Below are 23,391 nucleotides of genomic sequence, written 5' to 3' on the forward strand. Positions count from 1 at the left end.
TTATTATACGCAGTTGGTGATAATAAGTACTTTCAATTGCTTCCAGAGCTAGGCCAAATATTGGTCAGTCTGATAAAGATTAAAGGCATGTTTGAGAGAGATTAGTTGGAACATTAATATTTTCATCTTAGATTACAATATTATTTTCGTTTTATCTTAGAATAAATTTTTGATATTTTTATTATTAATGATGATTTATTAATAATGATACCTTGATTGGCTATATTTTCGGCTTTATGGTTATGCTCTGGCTTTTATATGGTTTTATACAAGTGTAATATAGGATATCCGATGGGAGGAGAACAACAGTACGAACATAGACAAAAAAAATTGTATTTAATATACAGACATATTTCATGTTTTCTGTTATTCAAGAATTTTTCAGTTTCATTTTTAAATACATGTGTGGCCATCACCGCTTCTAGACACATATAATAGACACAGTAATTTTTTTTTACCATTCCCTACATGACCTATGCGCCCTTAACTATTGAACTGTCATATTATTGTCATAGAGTCGAGATGGCCCAGAGGTAAGAATGCGCGCATCTTAACCGATGATTGCGGGTTCAAACCCAGGCAAGCACAAAGAAAGACTGTAATCCATGCAACTTAGTGCCATGGATCCCGGTTATACGCTATGACTTAACGCCCGATAGCGGTCGTCTAAGTAATAGCCCTACTTACGGACCACCAAGTCCAACAGCCAAAGCTAATGCTTTTTCAGGGCAGAATGTGCCAGTACCTTTCAACACACAAAATAATAACGTTAAACAAGGTCAAATTTCGACTGGCGTACCTCATACCAGTTACGGACCACCAGGTCTGTCTCAATTTAGAACCCCGAGCTCGACTTACGGGCCTCCAAGTCCTACCCACACTATAAATATTGCTAGTCAAACTCCACCAAGTGCTCCATATTCTGATAATTCCTCACACGAGCCACCAAACACATCTGTCGGTTCTGGTGCGAATTTCCGACATAATTCACAATATAGTACACATGATTCAGCATATCAATCATCCCCTGTCATATATACAAGCCCTTCATTAAATTATAGAAATCCGGTACAATCAACAACACACAATCCAGTTTCAACAGGTTATAATCCTGAAATATTAAATCAGCATTTGCCGGTACAAAATAATATAGACGAATTTAGGGAAGTAGAACCAGCTACAGAATTTCAACTTCCTAAAGTTACACATCCTACAGGTTTTAGAAATTCTTACGGCGAACCTATTGTCAATACGTACCATTTGGACTATCCATATTCGGTATCAGCTGCTGGTGCCGCATCTTCTAAGATAAAGACTGAAGTATTACCGGACTCATTTACAAAAGCTCAAGGACCAAACACAACTATGGCGTTATCTAACCCTGCGCCATTTAGCCTAAATAGAGGAAGAAATATTCACACACTACAGCCAGTTGCATTACCTAATCTCAGTGTTTCGCCGCTACCTCCAATTTTTAATGCACGCCCATTTCGGCCAGTGTCAACAAAATATCCTCCAAACGTAGTTCAAGGTATAAACCATTTACAGTCTGGACAAAACAAGATTAACATAGCGAAGAGTGTTCCTGTTGCTGAATATACACAGTCTGTAGAGTATCCTACAACTTTTATTCAATCACCGGTTATTGATATCGATAAACTTAGAAATGTGAATCAGTCTAAAGCTTACAGAAACATAGCTAATGGGCATGAAATAGATGAAATACGAGATATATCTCCTCAAGCATCCGAAGATCACATATCAGCAGCAAAATCAAACCAAGACATCAGTTTTGAAAGTATCGGGTTTACTAACGATTTATATGATGCAGGGGTTCCTTTTGACTTACAGCAATCTTCTAAAGTTCCGTTTAATCATAAAGTTAGCTTTGCTGATTTGCGAGGAGTTAAAGATGAAGACGTAGATAAATATCGCACTGAGAGCAATTTGCAGTACATCGATTCACCTCTACTTTATTTAAAGCCTAGTGCACCACATAAAAATTATAAAAACTTTGCATTCTCGAGGACAACTCCAAGTAAAGAAAATGAATATGAAATATACGATGACATTCCTACGACATTATCGCCAACACAAACAACATTTTTAAATACTTGGGATACAAGTAGGACACACGATACTGAAGATTTATCTCATACAACTGCGGAGGAAGAAAATAAAAATCGTCCTAAGATAGTCCAAATTATTGTACCGTACACGAACGGTCAAAAAACATATGATGACAATAATAATAAATTTTCACCTAGTCAGATTGATTTCACTAATGACGACCAGGAATATCAAGCTAGAAAGATTCAATCAAATACCGAAAACAGTTTCCTTACCGTCGCAACAGAGGGTTACAGCAACACAGCAACAACTGAGACACCGATGGCAACTATGACCGAGCACTATGACACGGAACGAATAAATACACCAGCTATGGACTTTTATGACGTTAAAGAACCACCGTTTGACATTATAAAATTACAGCACACAATAGATGACTGGACGGAGCAAGAGTATTCCAAACACTATAGCATCCCGCAGAAAACGCGTTCCAATGAAAAGTACGCCAAGCAGATACCTGATGAATACTTTACAACAATCAGTCCAGTTACAAATTTCGACACTGAAATTAGTAACTACAATTTTGATTCGTACGATCACGAGGGATCGAGCAGTATACAATACACAGTCACCGAAAATAGGACAAACTCTTTTCCTATTAAACGTAAAGAATATAATGTTATTGAAATGACAAAAAATAGTTACAACAGTGACAAGAACGAAGTGTCAGAAGGTCCTAAAAAGTTACATATTTATACGGCTGCTTCTACTTTTCGGAGCGTTAAGACGACGACCCCAGCGCCATGGGGACATATTCAGACGTCAATATCACCATTGACAAATGAAAAAGTATACGTCGTTACATCTAAGCCATGGCGGGAAAACAATATCACAAAGGAATATGATTATGGGGGTGAAAATTTGGAATTAAAAAAAGAGGAACTCGATGATGACTCTTTAGAAGATGTATCATTTCAGTCACCTCGCTTTTCCAACAGACCCTCGTACGGATTTACTGCAGATTCAGTGGAATCCACGAAGCTTGAATCGCCGTATGGTTATTCTAAAGGATGGCATCGGAGAAGTAAGTAAAACATAACATTAGTAATTGAACTAGAATAACTAACTTTCGAATGTGTAATTGGTGTTATTTCAATACCACCAATAATAAGATCTACAATACATCAATCACCTAACCAGTTCGCAGGCCAAAGTGCAATCTCTTAGTTCTTTTTTTTGAATTATTTACCAATCTCTTAGTTTTTTTTGTATTATTAGTGATCTCTTAGTTATTTTTTGTATTATTAGTGATCTGGTTTCATTTCATGCAATAGGTCACACAAAAAGGTAATGATGAAGTGAAACACATTACAAATAGCAATTTTTTGTTTCAGTAAATAACCTGGAGTATCCTAATTCTTCATCCTATGAAGAAGACTCAGATAAGGACACTAAGGTAAGTTACTTTAGTTTGTCTACAAATTAATTTGATGCCCATGCATAATCTATGGTTGATCTATGAAGTAAAAAATACTCTTAAATGACTTAAAATTTTAGTTTCGAGGTATTTTAAAAACTCCCGTAATTACTTAAAGATAAAATCTTATTTAACAAGTTATCTTGAAATCTGCCTTCAAAGAGCTAAAATAATTACAGATGAAGTATCATTGATACATTCTATGACACTATTCGTATTATAATATACGAATAGTGTCATAGAATGTATCATATGTCATAGGCACCGGGCTAATTAATCTAAAATATACTTCTTATTTCAGGAGGACAAATCTTCAAAAGCTGACAGTGTAGACGAGTAAGTCAGAAGGACCCCAATGGCAGCAATGCCATACAGTGTTGAGTGCTATATTTTATACAAATAAAAGACATTTTTAATTAATTATCACAGACTGATTAAATAGTGGTTAGTCAAGTAGTGCAATTATAAGACGCATGAGCAAATTATGAAGTATACGCAGTTGTTTCCTTCATAATTTGATCAATTAATAGTAAATACATTTTAAAATAACATAAACCAAAGTAAGGTCTTAATCTTCGTTTTATTTACAAACTGAAACTTATAGTTTGCTTAGGTTTAAGGTTGTTGCTATTTGGTATCCAAAATGTAATAAACCGATTATCATAATCACTAACAGCCCATACTTGTAAATATACTTTGTAAATAAATGAGTTTTTAGGTTTAAAATAATTGTATTGTACAATTTATAATACGAAGAGTTTTGTACATAAGTTATAAAGCATGAAGTGATGTATCTTAGCGAATAATATGTACATCGTAACTAAAATATATAATAAGCTAATGTAACGTCCAACAATAAAACATTCTATTCAGATATTTGTTCATTATTTTTGTTCTTTATCCTGAAGTAGATAAACTCTGCACTCCACAAGATGACTGTTAGAAACGTAACAAAATTCAGAATCATTATCGGCATTCTGTAAGATCCGGACAAGTCACGGAAGCGACCTGGAAAAATAAAGGATTGTAGTCAGTAAAAGATACATTTCACTAATATATTATTTGTCTTAGACTTATACCAAATTTAAATAATAAAACGATTTTAAAAGTAAATGAAATTAAATAAACTTTAGACGAAATTTTGATTGAGTGTTTTTTATTTAGCACTCATGAATATAATATTTAAATACTAGCGGCCCGCACGGCTACGCACGGGTGAATAAACTAAAGAATATGAGTAATTGCAACATCAACTTAGAAACTTCTAAAATTGTCAGCGTCTCTTAACGATATTGTTCATGTACTTTATACAAAAACCTTGCTCTCGAATCACTGTATCTATTAAAAAAATTGCATCAAAATTCTTGTGAAATTTTAAAGATTTAAGCATACATAGGGACAGACAGCGGGAAGAAACTTTTTTTTATACAATGCAAAGAAGATGTTTCAAAAATAATAAGTAGAATTTCCATTCATACAAATCTCCTGTGTGTGTTATATGTTATGTAATTATAACTTCAAATATATTTTTATGAGCCGCTATCTCGACCTCAATTTATCTGATAAAATATTTATAACAGATAATTGTTGGAAGATAACATTCGCTACTGATGTGTCGTACTTCTTTGTAATAGCATTTGGTATACTAAGAAATTATAATAGTTTTCTTATTATACGCAGTTGGTGATAATAAGTACTTTCAATTGCTTCCAGAGCTAGGCCAAATATTGGTCAGTCTGATAAAGATTAAAGGCATGTTTGAGAGAGACTTAATTAATTGATTTTAGTTGGAACATTAATATTTTCATCTTAGATTACAATATTATTTTCGTTTTATCTTAGAATAAATTTTTGATATTTTTATTATTAATGATGATTTATTAATAATGATACCTTGATCGGCTATATTTTCGGCTTTATGGTTATGCTCTGGCTTTTATATGGTTTTATACAAGTGTAATATAGGATATCCGATGGGAGGAGAACAACAGTACGAACATAGACAAAAAAAATTGTATCTAATATACAGACATATTTCATGTTTTCTGTTATTCAAGAATTTTTCAGTTTCATTTTTAAATACATCGGCCATCACCGCTTCTAGACACATATAACAGACACAGTAATTTTTTTTTACCATTCCCTACATGACCTATGCGCCCTTAACTATTGAACTGTCATATTATTGTCATAGAGTCGAGATGGCCCAGAGGTAAGAATGCGCGCATCTTAACCGATGATTGCGGGTTCAAACCCAGGCAAGCACCGCTGATTCATATGCTTAATTTGTCTTTATAATTCATCTCGTGCTCAGCGGTGAAGGAAAATATCGTGAGGAAACCTGCATGTGACAAATTTCATAGAAATTCTACCACATGTGTATTCCACCAACCCGCATTGGAACAGCGTGGTGGAATATATTCTGAACCTTCTCCTCAAAGGGAGAGGAGGCCTTTAGGCCAGCAGTGGGAATTTACAGGCTGTTGTTGTTGTTGTTGTTGTTTACTTGTAGTTGGTACCTGCCCAGGTGGACTTTCAAAAAGCCTTGATACCAGGTGCGTCAATAAGGAATTTTATTGTCTTAAAATTTAATCAGATTAAAGCAATTTTAAACTCGGCCTCATGAGCGAAGCATATGCAATATAATGTTGATGTAATCATTCAAGATAAATATATTAATTCAAAAAACGATAATATAAAGATACGCGTAACAAAATGACTTAATATTTAAATATATAAAATGTATGGCATAGCAACGTAATCACACACAACAACATTTGAATTAGTAATAATTATTGAAATTAATTCATATGCCTCGTATATAAAATAAAGAATATGCACTTAGAAAAAATATATAGGTAAAATATAATACCAGAAATATAAAGGCAATTTGTATTATAATATCAACAATATTACAATATCTATCATAGTTTTTAAACATAGTAAGTTAGTACCTATTTAATATGATAAATTGTATAGAGTAGATATATTACTAAGATTTATTTTTTCTTTAATACAATAAATTAGAGAACTGGGAAAGCTAATGATCCTGCTTAAACATATAACAACAATTTTAAACACAAGTTAATATGTAACTATTGCTCAAAGATTCTTTCATCTCTTCCGTACATTTATAGTTTATTCCACCACATTGCTCAAACGCGGGTTGATGGACACACAGGTATATTTCCAAAAAATACAAAACCCACATAATACCAATATAATAATGAAACAAGTGGAAAAAAAAACGTACCTAAGAGTGAACCGATGGTGGTTATAACGATCCCATTACAGAGCATTTGAATTCCAGAAGCGAAGGGCAGCCGCTCCAAGGGCACATAACTCGGGATTATGATATTCATGTACACGGTTCGTATGCCCTTAGTCACCCCCATCAGAAACGCTACAAAGAGCATGCCGCTAAATGTCGTCGTGAACAGCATTACTGGAAATAAAAACATAAATATATTTAACAGATGTCATTTTCGCTTGCATTTATTTTATAACTTTCCTTTAAAGGATTTATAAAGCGTAGATAGGACTAAGGTAGGTAAGAAGGTAAGCAGTTTGTGAACAAAATTAAATAGTTTGGTAACGTATCAAAATGGCATGCTAGTATATGTAATCGTATTGACAGTGCAATTTATAATTTAACTCATCTGATGATTGGGCTAAGATTGTTCTTTAAAACCCTATTAACTTACACAGCGTATATTTTTTTGTTTTAAGATAGTTTTAGTTTATTGATTGTAATTTAACGAATTTTCTTTAATTATTCTAATCTAATTGTCTTGAAAGTATAAATTATTGCATACAAGCCTGATTTATAATGATAGCTTTTCAAGTAAGCATATACTTGTCACAATTAAAATTATCAAAAAATCCTTTGAATATTAATCATTAAAGACTCTTTTTTATTACAAAGAAACAGACGAATAAATGGTCTTAATAGTAAGAGGCTTAACATATAAATAGTAAATCGATGTTTGGGGGTTGAATAACTGATAACGAGGTAGTATTTGCACGGAGTAGACAGCAGTATCAACATTGTAAAGCTCAACTAGGTCAGCATAGCAATAAAATGCAGCATTATTAATTGATAATTAATAAAAGTTAAATATTAGTAAATGATTTGGAACACAAACGTTGTGTATTACTCGTTAATCTGAGTTAAGATTAGCAAGAGTCAATTAAGAGATACTTGTAATTACATAATATCACAAGTTGTATCAACAATAATAATTAATCAATCTACTTGAAACACAAAAGTTATTATAACGACCCCCGTGGTCGAGTGTGTGGAGGTCCCGGGTTCGATTCTCGGCCGAGTCGACGTAGATTACCATTAGTTTTCTATGCCAGCTTGGGTCTGGGTGCTTGTGGTACAGTCGTTACTTCTGATTTTCCATAACACAAGTGCTTTAGCTACTTACATCGGGATCAGAGTAATATATGTGATGTTGTCTCATATTCATTTATTTATTATGCAAAGTTGTAAAATATAAAATAAAATCGAATTAGAGTTTCTACTTAAAGACATAAGGGCTCATGGCCAGAAATCGAAGTTAAGTGTTTAGTATTAATCAATTGTAAACATTGCATACATAGAAATATTATCAAATAATGAAACTAAAGTAGGTACTGGTCCACGAGGGTACCGAACCTGACATGCGTGATTATACACGCTACGTTGTGCGTTTAACTATTCTACTAATATTACAAACGCAAAGTTTGCGAGGATAGGTGTATGTATGTTTGTTACTCTTTCACAAAATAAATTACTGGATGGATTTGGATGAAATTTTCCACTAATATAGGATGTATATCAGAATAACAGATAGGCTACAATTTATAATGATTTTATGCTATTTGGTCATAATATAACGATACACATGTGAAGCCGGGGAGGGCCGCTATTTATGGATAAATCAAAACAAACTGTCCACGTCAACTCGTCTTAAACCAGTGCATGTGTTATCTGCGACGACCTTCACGACATGTACATGTACCTTTGTACATGTATGACAATATTTTGTTTCAAATAGTTATATTTGGCGGTAGGGCATTATGCAAGGTGCAAATGTACAAATCTTACAGACAATCAACATTCCTAATTATAATTAGAACCACAAAAATAACTATTTCTGTGTTTTTGTTCAAAGGGTAAGCCGGTGGAAATTAATGTAGAATGTACATAATATATTGGTTTGCCAGGTTAGTTCATTGAGACTGTAAGGGATGATTATTATTAAGTGTCAAAAGTGGTGACCACTTTATTTTCCAGCTCTTTAAAGTAATAACAAAATGCGCTGACACATACTATTATATATACCTAATTATTTTATAAAGTTTTTATGGATATGCTTCACGCTTGAACGCCGGAAGGTCGGATGTTATTTGGTATAGAAGGCATACATAACGTTGGCCATCATGTATTTATTAATTAATAAACATTATATGTATTTATAGAATGTGATTGCATCGTAGTGGTCATAAAAATACTTTTTATTATAACTGCGTTTTAATTTACGTCTAGCGAAGAGAACGAGTGATAGCCGGTCACAACACTTATTTCATCTCAAAGAATGATTTCAAATTAAGAATTTTCTAACCGACTAAATTTTTGCACAGATAATTAACATAATTTCTTATTCAAATCATTTTTATGTTTATAATAACAGCTTTTATGACGTGCAGTGGAATTTTTATATCAAAAATAATATTATATTCAATTTAAATCATTAATTACGTGTTTTAAAATAAATAAATTACTGTTTTGTCAAAATGCTTAAAAAATAAAGGTTATAAGAGGTTTTACTATTCTTGAAACAAATGGTTAATTTTGTTGGAGGGCGCTATACAAAAGGGCTACCTGATAGTAAGTGCTCACCACTCTTCATAAGAATTAACGCTATAAGAAATATTAACTGTTCCATAAATAATACGCTGTCAACCTTGGCAACTAAGATGTTCCTTGTTTCTGTAGTTACACTGGCTCAATTACCCATCAAACCGGAACATAACAATGCTAAGTGATTTTGGCGGCTTAGCGTAAAATATTTTAGAATAAGTAAAAGTACTCACTCGTTCTTGTGAAGATGATTATAATCAGGCATACCAGGTACATAACTCGAGGAGGTCTGTGACACCACTCCCCGATGAACGCTGACACAAGCCGAAACAGAGTGTCGGAGAAACCTATTACGGCCATAATCTTCGCAATATCTGACGTCTCAAAATTTAACATATCCTTGAGAATAATAGGCAGCAAGAGGGAAAAATTTGTTTCGACGCAAGAAGCCAGCGATAACCCTATTAGTATATTTATAAATATTGCATCTTTCAGAAGAGTTAGATCGAAGAAGTCTATAATTTTTTGTACAATTCCTTTCGATTTTTCTTCTTCAGGCAACTCTTTTGTTAATTCTTTTTCTTTTTTATCATATTCTGTCTCATTAAATATGTTAATGGAGCTACCCAAATTAATTTCTTGAGATTCCCACCACTTATATTTGGATTCAGCAAGAGGCGTCTCGGATGTTTCTTTTCGTATATCGGGATGCGAAATCGCATTCCTATTGATGATTCCATTGGAACCACTCAAGGCTCGCATAGAAACACTTTTGGGTGGGGGTAGACCATTTTCAATAGATTCGTCTAATTTAGCCAGCGAATTAATTCCTAGAAGAAGAAAAGTAGTTTTTTATAAAACGAACAACTTATAAAAATCTTATAATATTCCTGGATTTTGCTGTTAAATATCATCATTTTCTTGCTTATGTACTTGGAGTCTTCGTACATGGAGTGCGTGGAGTCGTCGTATACTCAACAACATAGTCAAATAACAAGTCTTAAGCTAAAAGTGGTAATTGTAATTTGAACGATCTCCTTACCTTGTTTAGACGATGTGGTAAAGCTACCATTGACTAGCTCTATGCTAAGATCTTTGTTTAATGGAACCATTTCCTCTGATATTTGGGGATCCTTTAAGTACCATTTAGCCGGTCTAAGTAAACATGCTGCTAGGAGGGAATGAAGGCATATTGCGCTTAAAATGAGAACGGCGTATCTCCAACCGTACGTATATATAAGAACGCTCATTAGTAGTGGCATAAAAATTGCTCCTAATCCTGTAATGGACATGCCAATACCAACAGCTCGTCCTCTTTTTTCTTTAAAGTATGAATTTATTGCTAATGAAAAGGCTGCCATAACTGCTGCAACCCCCATAGCTGTAAATTAAGAAGCAGAGGATAAATCTTATGGTATTTGTCTCTACAAAACTCGCGGGTTATAAAAATGGCCATATATTTGTGCAAGCCATATAGAGTTATTTATGAATTTGCCTTTCGAGAAAAACATCAGCTTATTTACTTGTGATTACATACATAAACACAAGACAAGTTTATACAAATCGCCAAATGATAAAAAATATCTTTAAAATTAAATAAGGAAAATATATTTTTTAGAGTTTCATTAGGTATAATAATATGTATAATTGACTTTCAATATTTTTTTAGGTCTATATAATATGAGAACTACCTGAGATACACATTCGTCTAATGTAGATCATAATTTGAACGTATCAGTTTAATACCTATTATGATTTTTCGAAAGAGTTGTCGGAATGAAATTAATGATTACTAATGAATTTTTTAAAACATTTTGATTAATAAATCTTATTAAAATTTGAAGTGTCAGTATCTTTGCCTTTTACATAAACGTAAAGATTTATTAAAGGCATTATTTACACGATACACAAAAACATTCGCGGCATGTTTAGTTGACACACTTAGTAACGCGACGCGCGAGATGATTCTTTTGTTCTGTTATTATATTTGTTCAGATGTCGCTATTGGTTATTCTCATATGCATTTTCTAATGATACAATTATAAGCTTTAATTTATGTTCAAAAATTTCGCAACAGAACCATTGGAAATATAGTGAAAATATATAATATAGGAAATAGAGTTTCAAATCGAATGATTGTTTTATAGTGAGTGCATTGTACTTACAATTAATAATACTGTAAGAGATTATAAACAGCCAGAAGTTGGTCGCAACGGCAGTTAATATAAGGCCGGATGAGACCAATAAAGCCCCTATAAGTGCTACTTTTCTGTACCCAAAACGACTAAGTACAGGTCCACCAAAAAACGACAGAAGCATTCCGATTCCATGGTTTAAGACAATAACGAGGCTTCCCTGTGTTGCAGTCAAGCCGGTTTCTTCAAAGGCTTCTTGAAAGACCAGGCCGAAGCCTACGATAAGAGGCAGTACTACCACCTAAAACAAAAAATATATATTTGTATAAATGCTAGAAATCTCAGAGGCGAAGGTAATTTAAAAAGAAATTTTTATAACGTTTCACGGTCTAATGACCACATATATTTTTTTATAATATTCAATGCTCATCTGTATTTCTCATAATTTAGCAAACAAGAGACGAATAATTATCTCCGTTTGGCCTTAATTTTGCCAACTATAGCATTTATATATTCACACTTACATTATTTAACGCGTAGGCGAAAGTGACGACCCATCCGTATCCCCCATCGGGTGGCACTTTGTTCATTGCACGAGACATTTCGACGAAAGTTATTCCGGGTGGGAAACCGTCACATTTCTCGAACAATAAGAGTTATCCACGAAGTCCGTCTAAATCGAATCACTTTCACGAGTTCACTCAGCCGCCATCACGGCGTTTATTATTAACCATTATTTGTTAACACTGCCCGGTCAATTTGTCTTTTCTATAGATCTGATGGCACTAAACACTGTTCTTTTGATGTCCGTGGTGGGCTCGGAGCGCGGTCGCAAGTATTGTTATAAGGCGACGGCTAGTAAGTAACTATACATTCAGACATTTGTTATCAGAGCGACTAAAATGTTCCTGTTATCAAATAACGTACTATTGGCACTAAGACTTACATATTTACATAGTCTTTTGTAATTATAAACATTTTTCAGATATATGATAATTATATTTATTTTGTGAAAATAAATTTTAGATACACTCTCGATTATACACAAAAAATAACATTTAGAAATATTTTTTATTTTAGCATCAAAATAATTAATTGTATCATAATTTTATTTAAAAGCTTAGGTCACTAGGTTTTTAGGTTTTTTTATCTATACAAATACTAACTACAATTAACAAGTTTTTATAATGTCGAAAAAAAAGTGTAAGGTTTTGTAATATTTACACGATAATAGCCCAAGAAAAAAGCTGTTGAAACAAAACAGGTGAACGACTATCATTGGAATATATATTCAAATTTATGTAACATATTGAGATGTTCTTTGCACTGTGACCGATGACTCTTAGGTATCTAACCTAATTGCTAAGCATACCGCTCCTCACTACCTAAGTATATATTTATATATTATTAATTATAGCATTTATGACGTTAGATAAAGATATAATTATGAAAGGTTAATTTATTCAACTGGAAACTATTGATAAAAGAAGATTAACTTGATGCATCGGCGTGAAATGTAACTCATATGTTTTATTATTCTAGCTGCTTTCTTGTTTGACATTTAATTTCACGCATAAACTAGTTTAATAATGTGTTTAAAATAAAATTTAGATTTTGTATCAATCATAAATTATATTTGCAGCAGGATAATTTAAATATATTCTTCTGTCCTTATATTAGTTTCATAGCGCTTATGGTGAAACCATCTACATGAAAGTCCACTATATTTTGGTGTTATATTTAATATATGAAACTATAGAAAATTATCGACTAAATATTATACTTGAGACTTTCAAAATATACATACCTACCTACCTACATATAATAAGCAGTTATAGTTTACGTTGTTGTACGATACTGATATTAATTGTGTCAAAGATAATAGTTTATATAAACAAAGAGTGATCTAAAATATTGTAAACAAATATTTTGTAAACAGTAATAAAAGTATCACTAAAAGCAATACGGTCTCTATTTAAGAACTTATTTTACATATATTTTATAAGAATTACAGGATGATTATAATTCGCCATTTCCTACTAAAAAAGTTGATTATTGATTAACAGATTTAAAGCAGACCTCATTTCTAAGTTTCTTGAAATTAAACGAATATAACTTTTATCGAATGCATCTATTATGATGTCTATTATTTTTATTGTAATCTATTATCGACGTAAACGAACGCTTCATACATATAATTCGTAAAGCAAATGGTTTTATTTACCTACGAAGTGAGATTACAAAAATTGTACTATTAATATAGCGCTTTGAAATCACGTAGTGATAACTAATGAGTACAGGGCTTATTGAGAAAACTGACGTACAGTAGTCGGTAGGAGGAGTCAATGTACTCGCGCAATGAGGTTTCCGTACAAAATTTAAATTTATTTAATGACGTCGTGGTACCAACAATAAAAACGTACATAATGATACATAAATAAAGCCCTGACTGTATGTTGACCACGGCGCAGATGCACAGGAATAGAACACATATCTCTTTGCAAGCTCATGTGCACTTGCCCACACTCTCGTATTTCTATGTCACAGCAATTGTTATGCTGGTCTTCTAACTTAGGAGTCCTGATACCTTATCGATGCTGGGGATTAGCTTGCGTCAGTTGTCAACATCATTAATATATACAGAACCATGGAAAATTTACACTTAATCTTAAACACCGCAATACTAAGTGTAACTATTTCGCGGTATAAGAATTAGAGACCAACAGACAGTTGTGTATCTATAGATAATGATGGGTCAGCATTAAAAGTGTTATCCTTACGAAACCCTAAAAATATGCTTAAATTGACACAACGACAGTTTAATCTACAGAGTGTAAAATCCTTATCAATGATAAACTGGTCACGCAGTGGATTAAATTTATCATTAAAATGATAGCATCGATCGGATTATGTGAATTTAAGGCAATTAAAAAATTTAATTATATTTAATGTAATGCATTTATATTTATGAGTGATTCCATTTATAGATTAAAAAGTGTGGAATTATGCAATACAGGCCGTTGACAATTGGTATTAAAAAGTTACTTCCGCGTGTCTTCACTTTCAATTTTTTAATCTACATATTTTACGTTTGTATTTGAAATAATTATGAATTTATATTTAATTTTATCTCAGACATAAAATAATTCTAACAGTCGTTAAATACTGATAAAGGTCGTAGAAAACCATTATTCACATTTCCGCTACTTTGAAACACAAATAAATATATATTTGTTTACATTATATTGTTATTATTTTGTTTTATATTAAAAAAAAAAATATCATTCTTGGTTTCATCTTTACTTTACTTAGGGTTTTATTTCTACTAAACTATACGGATATTTTCATTTTTTTTTTTTTGATAAAGAATATATAAAAAAATGTGAAATAAATCAGTAAGTGTCCTCGTAAAAAAAAAAAACATTTATTTCTTTAATATGAAAGGCACGTTAAAATATGTGACCCATAAAAATTATATCAAATATGTCAATTAACATTAATGTTACTATAAAAATTACAGTAGTTGATTACGATTAAGTAATATAAACTTCAAAGTTAAACATTAATTTCATATTGTTGTATATGTTATATGTAGTTTCAATAATATTATTAGTCAGTAGTCTTTGCATCGAGAAGGTACTAAGGAATTTTAAATTGCAATTAAACGCAATTGAATAACTATTGTTACTAATTTTGTAGAACCGAGGGAATACACTTTTAACATTTTCAGAAAATTGAAACAGCGCTGTTATTATTATGGCAAATTTAACAAATTGCCAATTAGCTATTAATTATTGTAAGGCGTTTTTGAAATTTAACTAACAATACATTCGGGCGTTATGACAATCGTGAAAACGTATCCGTGCCTTTTATTTTAGAATTGTTTCTTGCTTACAGTAATATGTTTTCGTATGATACTATAATAACACACTAAAATTTGACTATTTTCCAATCTAAAATTAATATTACTTGAAATTTTCGTTGGTTTTACACTTGTCACTTATTTCGGGAATTTGTAGATGTCAATAAAATTCAGTTAAAACACTTAACACTTTATTGAGACGTTAACGACAATTATAAACAGATAAAAAGTGGTAATAATAATAAATGATAGGTGTTATCGCGACACATGTATCGAAGTTAAAACGTACACTGACGGCCCGCTTGACCTCAACAACCCGGCCTCTGTCGACACTACTAATCGACATCATTGGTTAATAGGACCCATTTATTCGGGCATTATTCACTTAAACTTAACAACTTATTTTGAATATTTATATTACATTTAACTACGCTTAGGGTTATTAAGTATTTCATGTCACGCTTTTATCGATGTTGCTTCGATTTTCTGTTTTCTCGCTATGAAGTACTTCTCTGTGCCCCACGAAATAGCAGTGAGCCATGTAAATATATTGAGACAATGTAATATGACTGTCGTGGAAGCGCCATCCTTTATCCAACCTAGAAGAAAGATGTAAAGGGTTTTAAAATCGATATGTTATGAGCCAAATTTTAATTGTTCGTATTTCATTATTTTTTAGAAAATCTTACCAACAACTGGTCCTAATGTTAAATAAACAATTCCAGCTGTTAACAGCTGTATCCCGGTAGCACCCGGCAGCTTATGTAGAGGTACATGGGTAGGAATTACGAGAGCCATAAATACTGTTCGAAGACCCTTTCCAAAGCCAATGATTATTGCCACCATAAGTACTACGCTGTAATCTTGACAATAAGCTAGTACTGAAATAGTAAAAAACAGTTCTTAGTTTAAAGATTTGGGTTAACATTTTATTATTGTTAAGAAAAGTGTAATTACCTACTCTTCCCATGGCCATTGATAAGACACCGAATAAGAAAAAGGAATTGTTATCCCATCCAATCTTCCCAGCTACAAATGGGATACAAAATCTAACGCAAATATCTACTCCCGCTAACAGTGACATGAAGAAAGCTACTTGAGGTTTAGTCATCCCATAGTCGCCGAGGATAAAGGGAGTCAGTATTGAAAAGTTTAATTCATTGAAGTTAGCCAACGTAATGCCTAACATAAGGTTAATAAATGTAAAATCTTTTAGAAGATCTAAGTCAAAGAACATTGCAACTTTTTGGCAGAATGTTAATTCGAGATCTTCGGCTTCTTGGTCTTCTTTTTTGAGCTCATCTTTCTGTTCAAAAACGTCATCCTCTGATGGACTATTTACAAAAAGTTTGAACTTATTCGATTGGTAATCATCTTCACTTTCTTTTAAGTATTGCTCTAATTTTAAAGAGGCTTGCTTAAGTACTTCACTTTCATAATTAAAGTTATTAGATTTCCTTCTATGCTTCGTGCGATATGACTGGTTGCTGTGATTGTCTTTTAGGTATTTTCGTTCCTCAGATTCATTTTGATTTTTTAAAGAAATATTGCTATGATTATCCTTATGATATTTTTCGCTATATTGTCCATCCATTTTAAAAGATTTGAGACTTTTTGTACCCGCTAAATGCTTTTCTGCTCTGTCTGCAATATATTTTGCTTTTTCGGGATCTATTTTTTCTACTACAGCTTTTTCATCTGCTTTTAAATCTTGAGGGGCCTTTAATGTTGGACAATCTTCTATTTCTGATTCTTCAATCTGAGTATTAAGTGTAATTGAGGTTTTACGTTTGGGCTTATTTGTTTGTTTGGATTCACGATCCTGCATCAGAGCACCTAGATTAGCGGAGGAATTTTTTTTAGATTCATTTAGATATAACGTGGATGATTTTCTTGATCGATTTTCTAATAAATTAGACATAGATGGTTTTTTTGAATTAAGGCGAGATGTTTTAGCAGATCCTTCTCTGGAAGATAGCTTACTTCGGGATTGCCTCGATTGACTAAAATAACCGTCATTTGCTCGTAACATCATCGGTACTCCGGGATCCGTTATTTCATATCCAGGCGTTACTGGGTCATCTTCATTATATAGATATTGACTCGAAAACAGACTAAGATTTTTTATCTTTGACACTTGACTGAAATATCCACTTTCCTCAACATTTTTGTCATTAGTTAAATTGTCTGTTTGTGGGTTTGGAGTTATTAATCGCTCCTCATCTTGATCTTTGGAATCTGGAGATTTAGAATGCCATTCCACTGGCTGTAGTAAAAGAGCGCAAGCCACTGAATGTAACGCAAAGCCACTTATAATAAGTATGGTGCCCGTTTCGCCAAAGGAAGCAAACAGTGCAGTTATAATGTGCGGCCATACTATTGGACCTAGACCTGTCGTAGTCCACGATAAGCCCGTAGCTAATCTCCTTCTATTTCTCCAATATGTATTTAGAGCTAAGGCATTGGCAGAACTGCTTATACCATATCCAGCACCTGAAAATATAGTTAACATATATCAAATTAAACATTAAACGTTTAAAGAAAGGTAACTCGAAAATATACATGTGTTATGTTGATGATTTATTTCATAAAACGGTAAAATGTAAAGTTGTGTATGTAAAGTGAAGCCCCAAAAAGTTATGAGGCTCATACAAAGGGTATTGAGCACTTGGACAAAATATTTTTTTACAAAAAATAGCATTCAACGTATAAAATTCATACTTTGTAATACAACTTCTAGCGTAATAATTATGGTATATAAATTAAGTTGTTTGTATTTTTTCGTCTCGTACTTACCGTAGAGAACTGAGAAACATATCAAATACGTGATAAAGTTGTAGGAGAACGCGGTCAATACCAAAGCTATAAACACCACTATCGTTCCCGTCAGCGATACTTGGCGATAGCTGAAGATTTTAAAGACGGGGCCATTTGCTAATCCTGTAAATAAAACAATGTTTTAAATGTCAAAAGAATAACTAATTTATTATGAGCGGAATTAAAATTGCTAGATTCATTATTTTCTATAAGATTTTAAATTAACATGGTTATTTTTATTATTACAGTTATTAAAAAAGGGATATTCATATTTATATTTCGACATTATCTAAGAATGTCTTGTTTACGAGACTGAAGTTTGCGGGTAGATGTTGGTCAACATCTAAAGCATCATCAATATCGAGCCATCAAATAAAAATAAAAAACATGGCAAATTTCCCGTTTTTAATAACTATTATTAATTATTTTCTTTACATAGTTAATAAGCATATTAACCGATAATTTGATTGGTAAAACGAATGATCACGATTATAATGTTTTTGGATATATCCCTTTAATATTCTCAATAATATCGCGTATAATTTGTTGGCAGTGTTAACGGTACCGGAAGGAACAAATGAACGTTGCTCTACTACCTGATCTATGTCGTCCCATCAGATTATGAAAGTCGACGTACATACATAACATTATGTGCTGTATTATCTTTTTTATTTGGCCTTGAGTTTGCCCTCCAAGTTCATATCTCAGCCAAGGCAGTTATTGTATGCAGCCGGAGATTTAATTTGACAATACTTTTTGGCATTCTTAATAAAATTCACTAACTATCCTGTTTAAGCAATAATTAAAACACGATGTTAGAAACACAGTATCTTATCATAAGTGTCTCTCAACCTATAACTATGAGTGTGACTCAAGAGTACTATGATTAATTTTATTCAGAATTAAATATAAAGATTAGTAAGAAATATATCGCATGTGAAATATAACTGAAGTCACGTAAATATGGAGATAGAGCACTAGGATTGGTAAAAGCTGAAGATTGTTGGTACTTAGATTTAATAAGATTTTATATGTTGAGAAAATAACTACTGAGTTGTCGGTTCTTCAGAATTTACATTCAGTAGCTTGTTAAATGACGGTTCAAAAGTATTAATTTAAATTTTTTTTTACCAATCCATGCAACTAACATTCAATCCTCACAGAGCTTGGTTAGTGTTCATAATATCATTTCTATGTTCATATTAGTACCTAATTTAATAATTTATTTCATAGTAAGTTTAAATTTTTAAACAAAAGCGGACTCAGTGAAATATTTCATTTCAAAATAATTTGTGATAAAATGCTAAAATGACGTATTGTAGAGACATTTTTTGAAGCCTTGTGTATGATGACTTTTTAATAGCTATTTACTATTCATATGTGTTACCGCCATTCGATTTCCGGTCAAATATCATCTCAACGGATGGCAGCACTGTGCAACGTGAAGTTCGTAGGAGGCAACTTCCGGAATACGCTAGCTGAATCCGTTACTTGGAAAAAGTGCTTTGGACAGTGTACTCGCATTTCGTTATTTATTATCTAGTTTTTAAATATATGATAACTTTTAAGTGTGTATCGTGTCATATTGTATTAAATACTAAAGTAGTTGATATAATATGCGATTGTTCTAACTGGAATCGTAGATTACCGACGAGACAATATCTAATATCGTGTCTGAAGCAATTATTCTACATTTAGGTACAGTTTGGCACGATGGCTGGTCATTAAAACACAGAATTGCCGGTATGGTATCAGAGAGTTACCATGCGAGGCGCGTCACGCACCGACGCAAGAGGTCAGCGCGGCGTTCATGTTGATGATGGTCGTGGTCTCCGAGCTGCTGATGCCCAGGCGGGAGAACTTGTCCCGGAACAGCAATCCGAACTGTTGCAGCATAGGCAGCGTTGACAACTGAAACAGTATCATATTAAGTGTTAATTACCTTGCTTAATATATTTTAGTGAATTAAAAGTAAAATGAAACGAAGGTAAATGAGATAAAACACTTAAGTTTCATCTCTGACACGAATCAGCTCTGACCTTAATTAGGATTGTAAGATGACTTCTCATTGTCAATGTACTATTTGACAACAGGAAACAAAAGTATTAATTAATTAGTATACCTATTTCATAGTATTTTTAAGTTCGTGCATTATTTAAAATTTCCATAGGTATGTTATTTAAATGCTAATTATTTCTTGTTAAATAATAGACTAGGTTTAAAAAAATGTAAATCATCATCATAAACGCACTAGTTAAAGTTTACTATTATCTATGACTTCACGTATTCATCTCAAGGTAGCCTAAAAGTAAAAACGTATTTATTCATTGCCCTTAAACTTTACATCGCTTGCTTATCATTTACCACTACACCATAACTAAAATAAAGTCTACACATTTCTAGACGTAGTACGCATTTAAAACATCTGATATTAACAGAAGGAAAACATCGTGATGTACAATTTAATGTCAATCTAGCAAACTGCAGGGAAGCAGCGTGGTCCAAAGCCTTCAGAGCTGTTATCATTCCTTTATTTTTTTTAATTTAATAACATTGAATTAGACTGACTTTTGTTAGGTACTGACTACGTTCCTGAAATACAAATTTAGAACAACACGTCCAATAGTTTATTTTACTTTGTATATCTTTGTACAAACATAGTAATTTAAAGCAATTGCTTTGTTCCATAAATATTACATGCAAAAGTCATACCTCTTATACGCGCATGTCAAATAGATATAACTAATATATTCAAGAGCATTCTATAAATTAGTTCCTCGCAGTCGCATACTGATTTTAACTAAACATAACTATATAATATCATCGATGGAAACGTTCATTATTCCATAGTACATAACAAAGTTGCTTACAGCTGTCTGTCCCTATGTATGCTTAGATTTTTGAAATTACGAAACGCATTTGATGCGGTTTTTTTAATATACAGAGTGACTCGAGAGGAAGGTTTTTGTATATAATACATGGAAAATATAGTAAAGAAACACTGATAATTTTAGAAGTTTGTAATGTGATGTCGTAAATAAACAAATTCTTTAGTATATTTAGTATCCGTATATTGCACCCGTGCGAAGCCGGGGCGGGTCGCTAGTAAGCATATACAATAATTTAAACTTGTTCTTTAAGCCAGGTTCAAGATTATTTGTAGAACTATATATAAATATTTATCACAAGAATATAACTTTCGGGCCTACACCTTAATCTTTATATCTATAACATTTATGGTGCCAGTATTAATGTTTACGGCGTTTAATAAAATTTGTTGTAATTGTCCTTGCACACCTGAAATGACGCACCCGCGAGCCATATTAGAGGTGTTAAAACCTTTAACAATAAAATAACTTTACATGTAACATATATTATTTATGTTATAAATATAAATAATACATGTAAATAAATACATCAACGCGTGCAACTTAACCGACGATTGCGGGTTCAAACCCAGGCAAGCACCACTGTATACACATGTGCTTAATTTGTGTTTATAATTCATCTCGAGCTTGGCGGTGAAGGAAAATATCGTGAGTGCATGTGTTTAATTTCACAGTAATTCTGCCACATGTGTATTCTACATTGGAACATAGTGGTTGAACATGTTTCAAACGTTCTCCTCAAAAAGAAACGAGACCTTAGTCCAGCAGTGGGAAATTTACAGTCAGTTGTTATTGTGATAATTACCCCTTTTTCATTTAATACCCAGCAAGCGTAAACCTAGTCTGGTAAGGAGTATGATATGGCTGAGTTGTATAATGTATAATATATTCTCAAAATAAAAAAAAATGGCCAGTGGCACACAAGACAACAGTAAAGACGATCAAAGAGCAACATTATCATCACGACTTAACCACGCTGTAGGTATTTACAATGCGTTGATTGTCCATATAACATTAGTTTTCCTTGTATTACCACTTGAGATAATTTTTTACGTCACCTTGTACGTTTTTTATAATTCATTTGATATAAGTTCATTTATGGTTACACTCAAAGATACGATTTATTAATATATTAGATGCCAATGGTCACTACACTGTTTCACGGTCAGTCAAGCTATATAAATTGAGATTTAGTTAAGTCAAATTTAAAATAATATGTATTTTTTTATTGTTGTTAATTAAAAATAATTTTATAGGTTTAACGTATTGTATTAAACTTAGAAACAAAAAATGTTTATTATTTTTTCATTTTTTTAATTTAACTTTTTTTTTATTTTTACTTTAATTTTTATTTATTTTATTCAAAAAATTCCAAAATGTTATTTAACATTTTTTTTAAGAATGAGAATAATTTTAAAATGAAATATATGATTTTTTAAAAAAAGGAACGTACATATAACTTCATCTTTAAGTGAGTTATTAATGATTGAACAATGACAATTCCTAAACGAATATACATACAATTATTATGATTAATACCGTAAGATTTTTTTAAATATGTCAGTATATCATATGACCCAAAAACATAGAAGACAACTTACATTAGAAAATCCAGCTGCAATAACGATCATCCATCCCCAGCCTCCATCCGGGGGGATGAAATCTCCATCTTTCTTTATCTTCAAATTCAACTGTTTCTTCGGTTTATTCATCGTCTGTAATTTCGTAAAACACTAATGTAATTAATCAAGCACGGGACATCGATAGTCTGTCGACTGCCATACATCGACTTAAAACCAATACGAGCCGTTTTGTCGGATCTGACTCGTAGAACGAAACCGTTTAAAATGATAAGTATTGATTGTACGCGTTTATTAAATGGGACAATTATGATAGAGATAAATAATAAATATACGAAGACGGTTAATTGGGATATGCGGATTCTAGAGATAGTCTCTATTTGTACAGGAAATCCTTATCTCTACGACGTTTCCATGGTTTGTTTATTTGTACGTTATAAAAATATGATATCATTTGAAAAGATGTCGGATTATCGTGAAACGTTTAATTTATTACTTATGCATATATTGCATTAAATATACATCACTAAATAAACAACAATGACGTACACACATCAATAATGACGGATCAGCATGTGAAATTATCGTAATAGGTATTTTTATTTCACGTGATAAAAAGGCAAGAGTCCAATCAATCAAATAATTATTGCGACATCGTCCAGTGCCGCATTTGCAGTTTCGATTTGTTTTAAATATTAAAAAATAAATCGG

At 32.3% G+C, this 23,391-nt stretch overlaps 2 protein-coding genes across 2 annotated transcripts; one reads left to right on the forward strand and one right to left on the reverse strand.

The window, feature by feature from the left end:
- Positions 1-599: 599 nt before the first annotated feature.
- LOC124544024 lies at positions 600-4,421 on the forward strand. The gene is made up of 3 exons (XM_047122398.1): positions 600-3,154; positions 3,465-3,526; positions 3,849-4,421. Exons 1-3 carry the CDS (start codon positions 1,366-1,368, stop codon positions 3,885-3,887), a joined length of 1,890 nt encoding a protein of 629 aa, XP_046978354.1. The 5' UTR covers positions 600-1,365; the 3' UTR covers positions 3,888-4,421.
- LOC124544261 lies at positions 4,109-22,959 on the reverse strand. Its single transcript, XM_047122733.1, has 12 exons — positions 22,702-22,959; positions 19,997-20,123; positions 18,192-18,335; positions 16,353-17,888; positions 16,085-16,276; positions 15,854-15,994; positions 12,058-12,182; positions 11,564-11,834; positions 10,441-10,779; positions 9,632-10,228; positions 6,801-6,992; positions 4,109-4,555 (listed from the first exon to the last, which is right to left on the reverse strand). Exons 1-12 carry the CDS (start codon positions 22,810-22,812, stop codon positions 4,413-4,415), a joined length of 3,918 nt encoding a protein of 1,305 aa, XP_046978689.1. The 5' UTR covers positions 22,813-22,959; the 3' UTR covers positions 4,109-4,412.
- Between the last annotated feature and the right edge of the window lie 432 nt (positions 22,960-23,391).

Source organism: Vanessa cardui, chromosome 4 (assembly GCF_905220365.1).
Source record: "Vanessa cardui chromosome 4, ilVanCard2.1, whole genome shotgun sequence".
In the NCBI taxonomy this organism is placed as follows: Eukaryota; Metazoa; Arthropoda; class Insecta; order Lepidoptera; family Nymphalidae; genus Vanessa; species Vanessa cardui.

Excerpts from the sequence above, each read along its gene's own strand:
- LOC124544261 (XM_047122733.1), bottom strand. The coding sequence starts at position 22,812 with ATGAATAAACCGAAGAAACAGTTGAATTTGAAGATAAAGAAAGATGGA. Across the intron at positions 15,995-16,084 it reads AACATTAGGACCAGTTGTTG|GTTGGATAAAGGATGGCGCT; the intron begins GTAAGATTTTCT and ends TCTTTCTTCTAG. Across the intron at positions 10,780-11,563 it reads CTCTTACAGTATTATTAATT|CTATGGGGGTTGCAGCAGTT; the intron begins GTAAGTACAATG and ends CTTAATTTACAG.
- LOC124544024 (XM_047122398.1), top strand. The coding sequence starts at position 1,366 with ATGGCGTTATCTAACCCTGCGCCATTTAGCCTAAATAGAGGAAGAAAT. Across the intron at positions 3,155-3,464 it reads TAAAGGATGGCATCGGAGAA|TAAATAACCTGGAGTATCCT; the intron begins GTAAGTAAAACA and ends TTTTTGTTTCAG. Across the intron at positions 3,527-3,848 it reads ACTCAGATAAGGACACTAAG|GAGGACAAATCTTCAAAAGC; the intron begins GTAAGTTACTTT and ends TTCTTATTTCAG.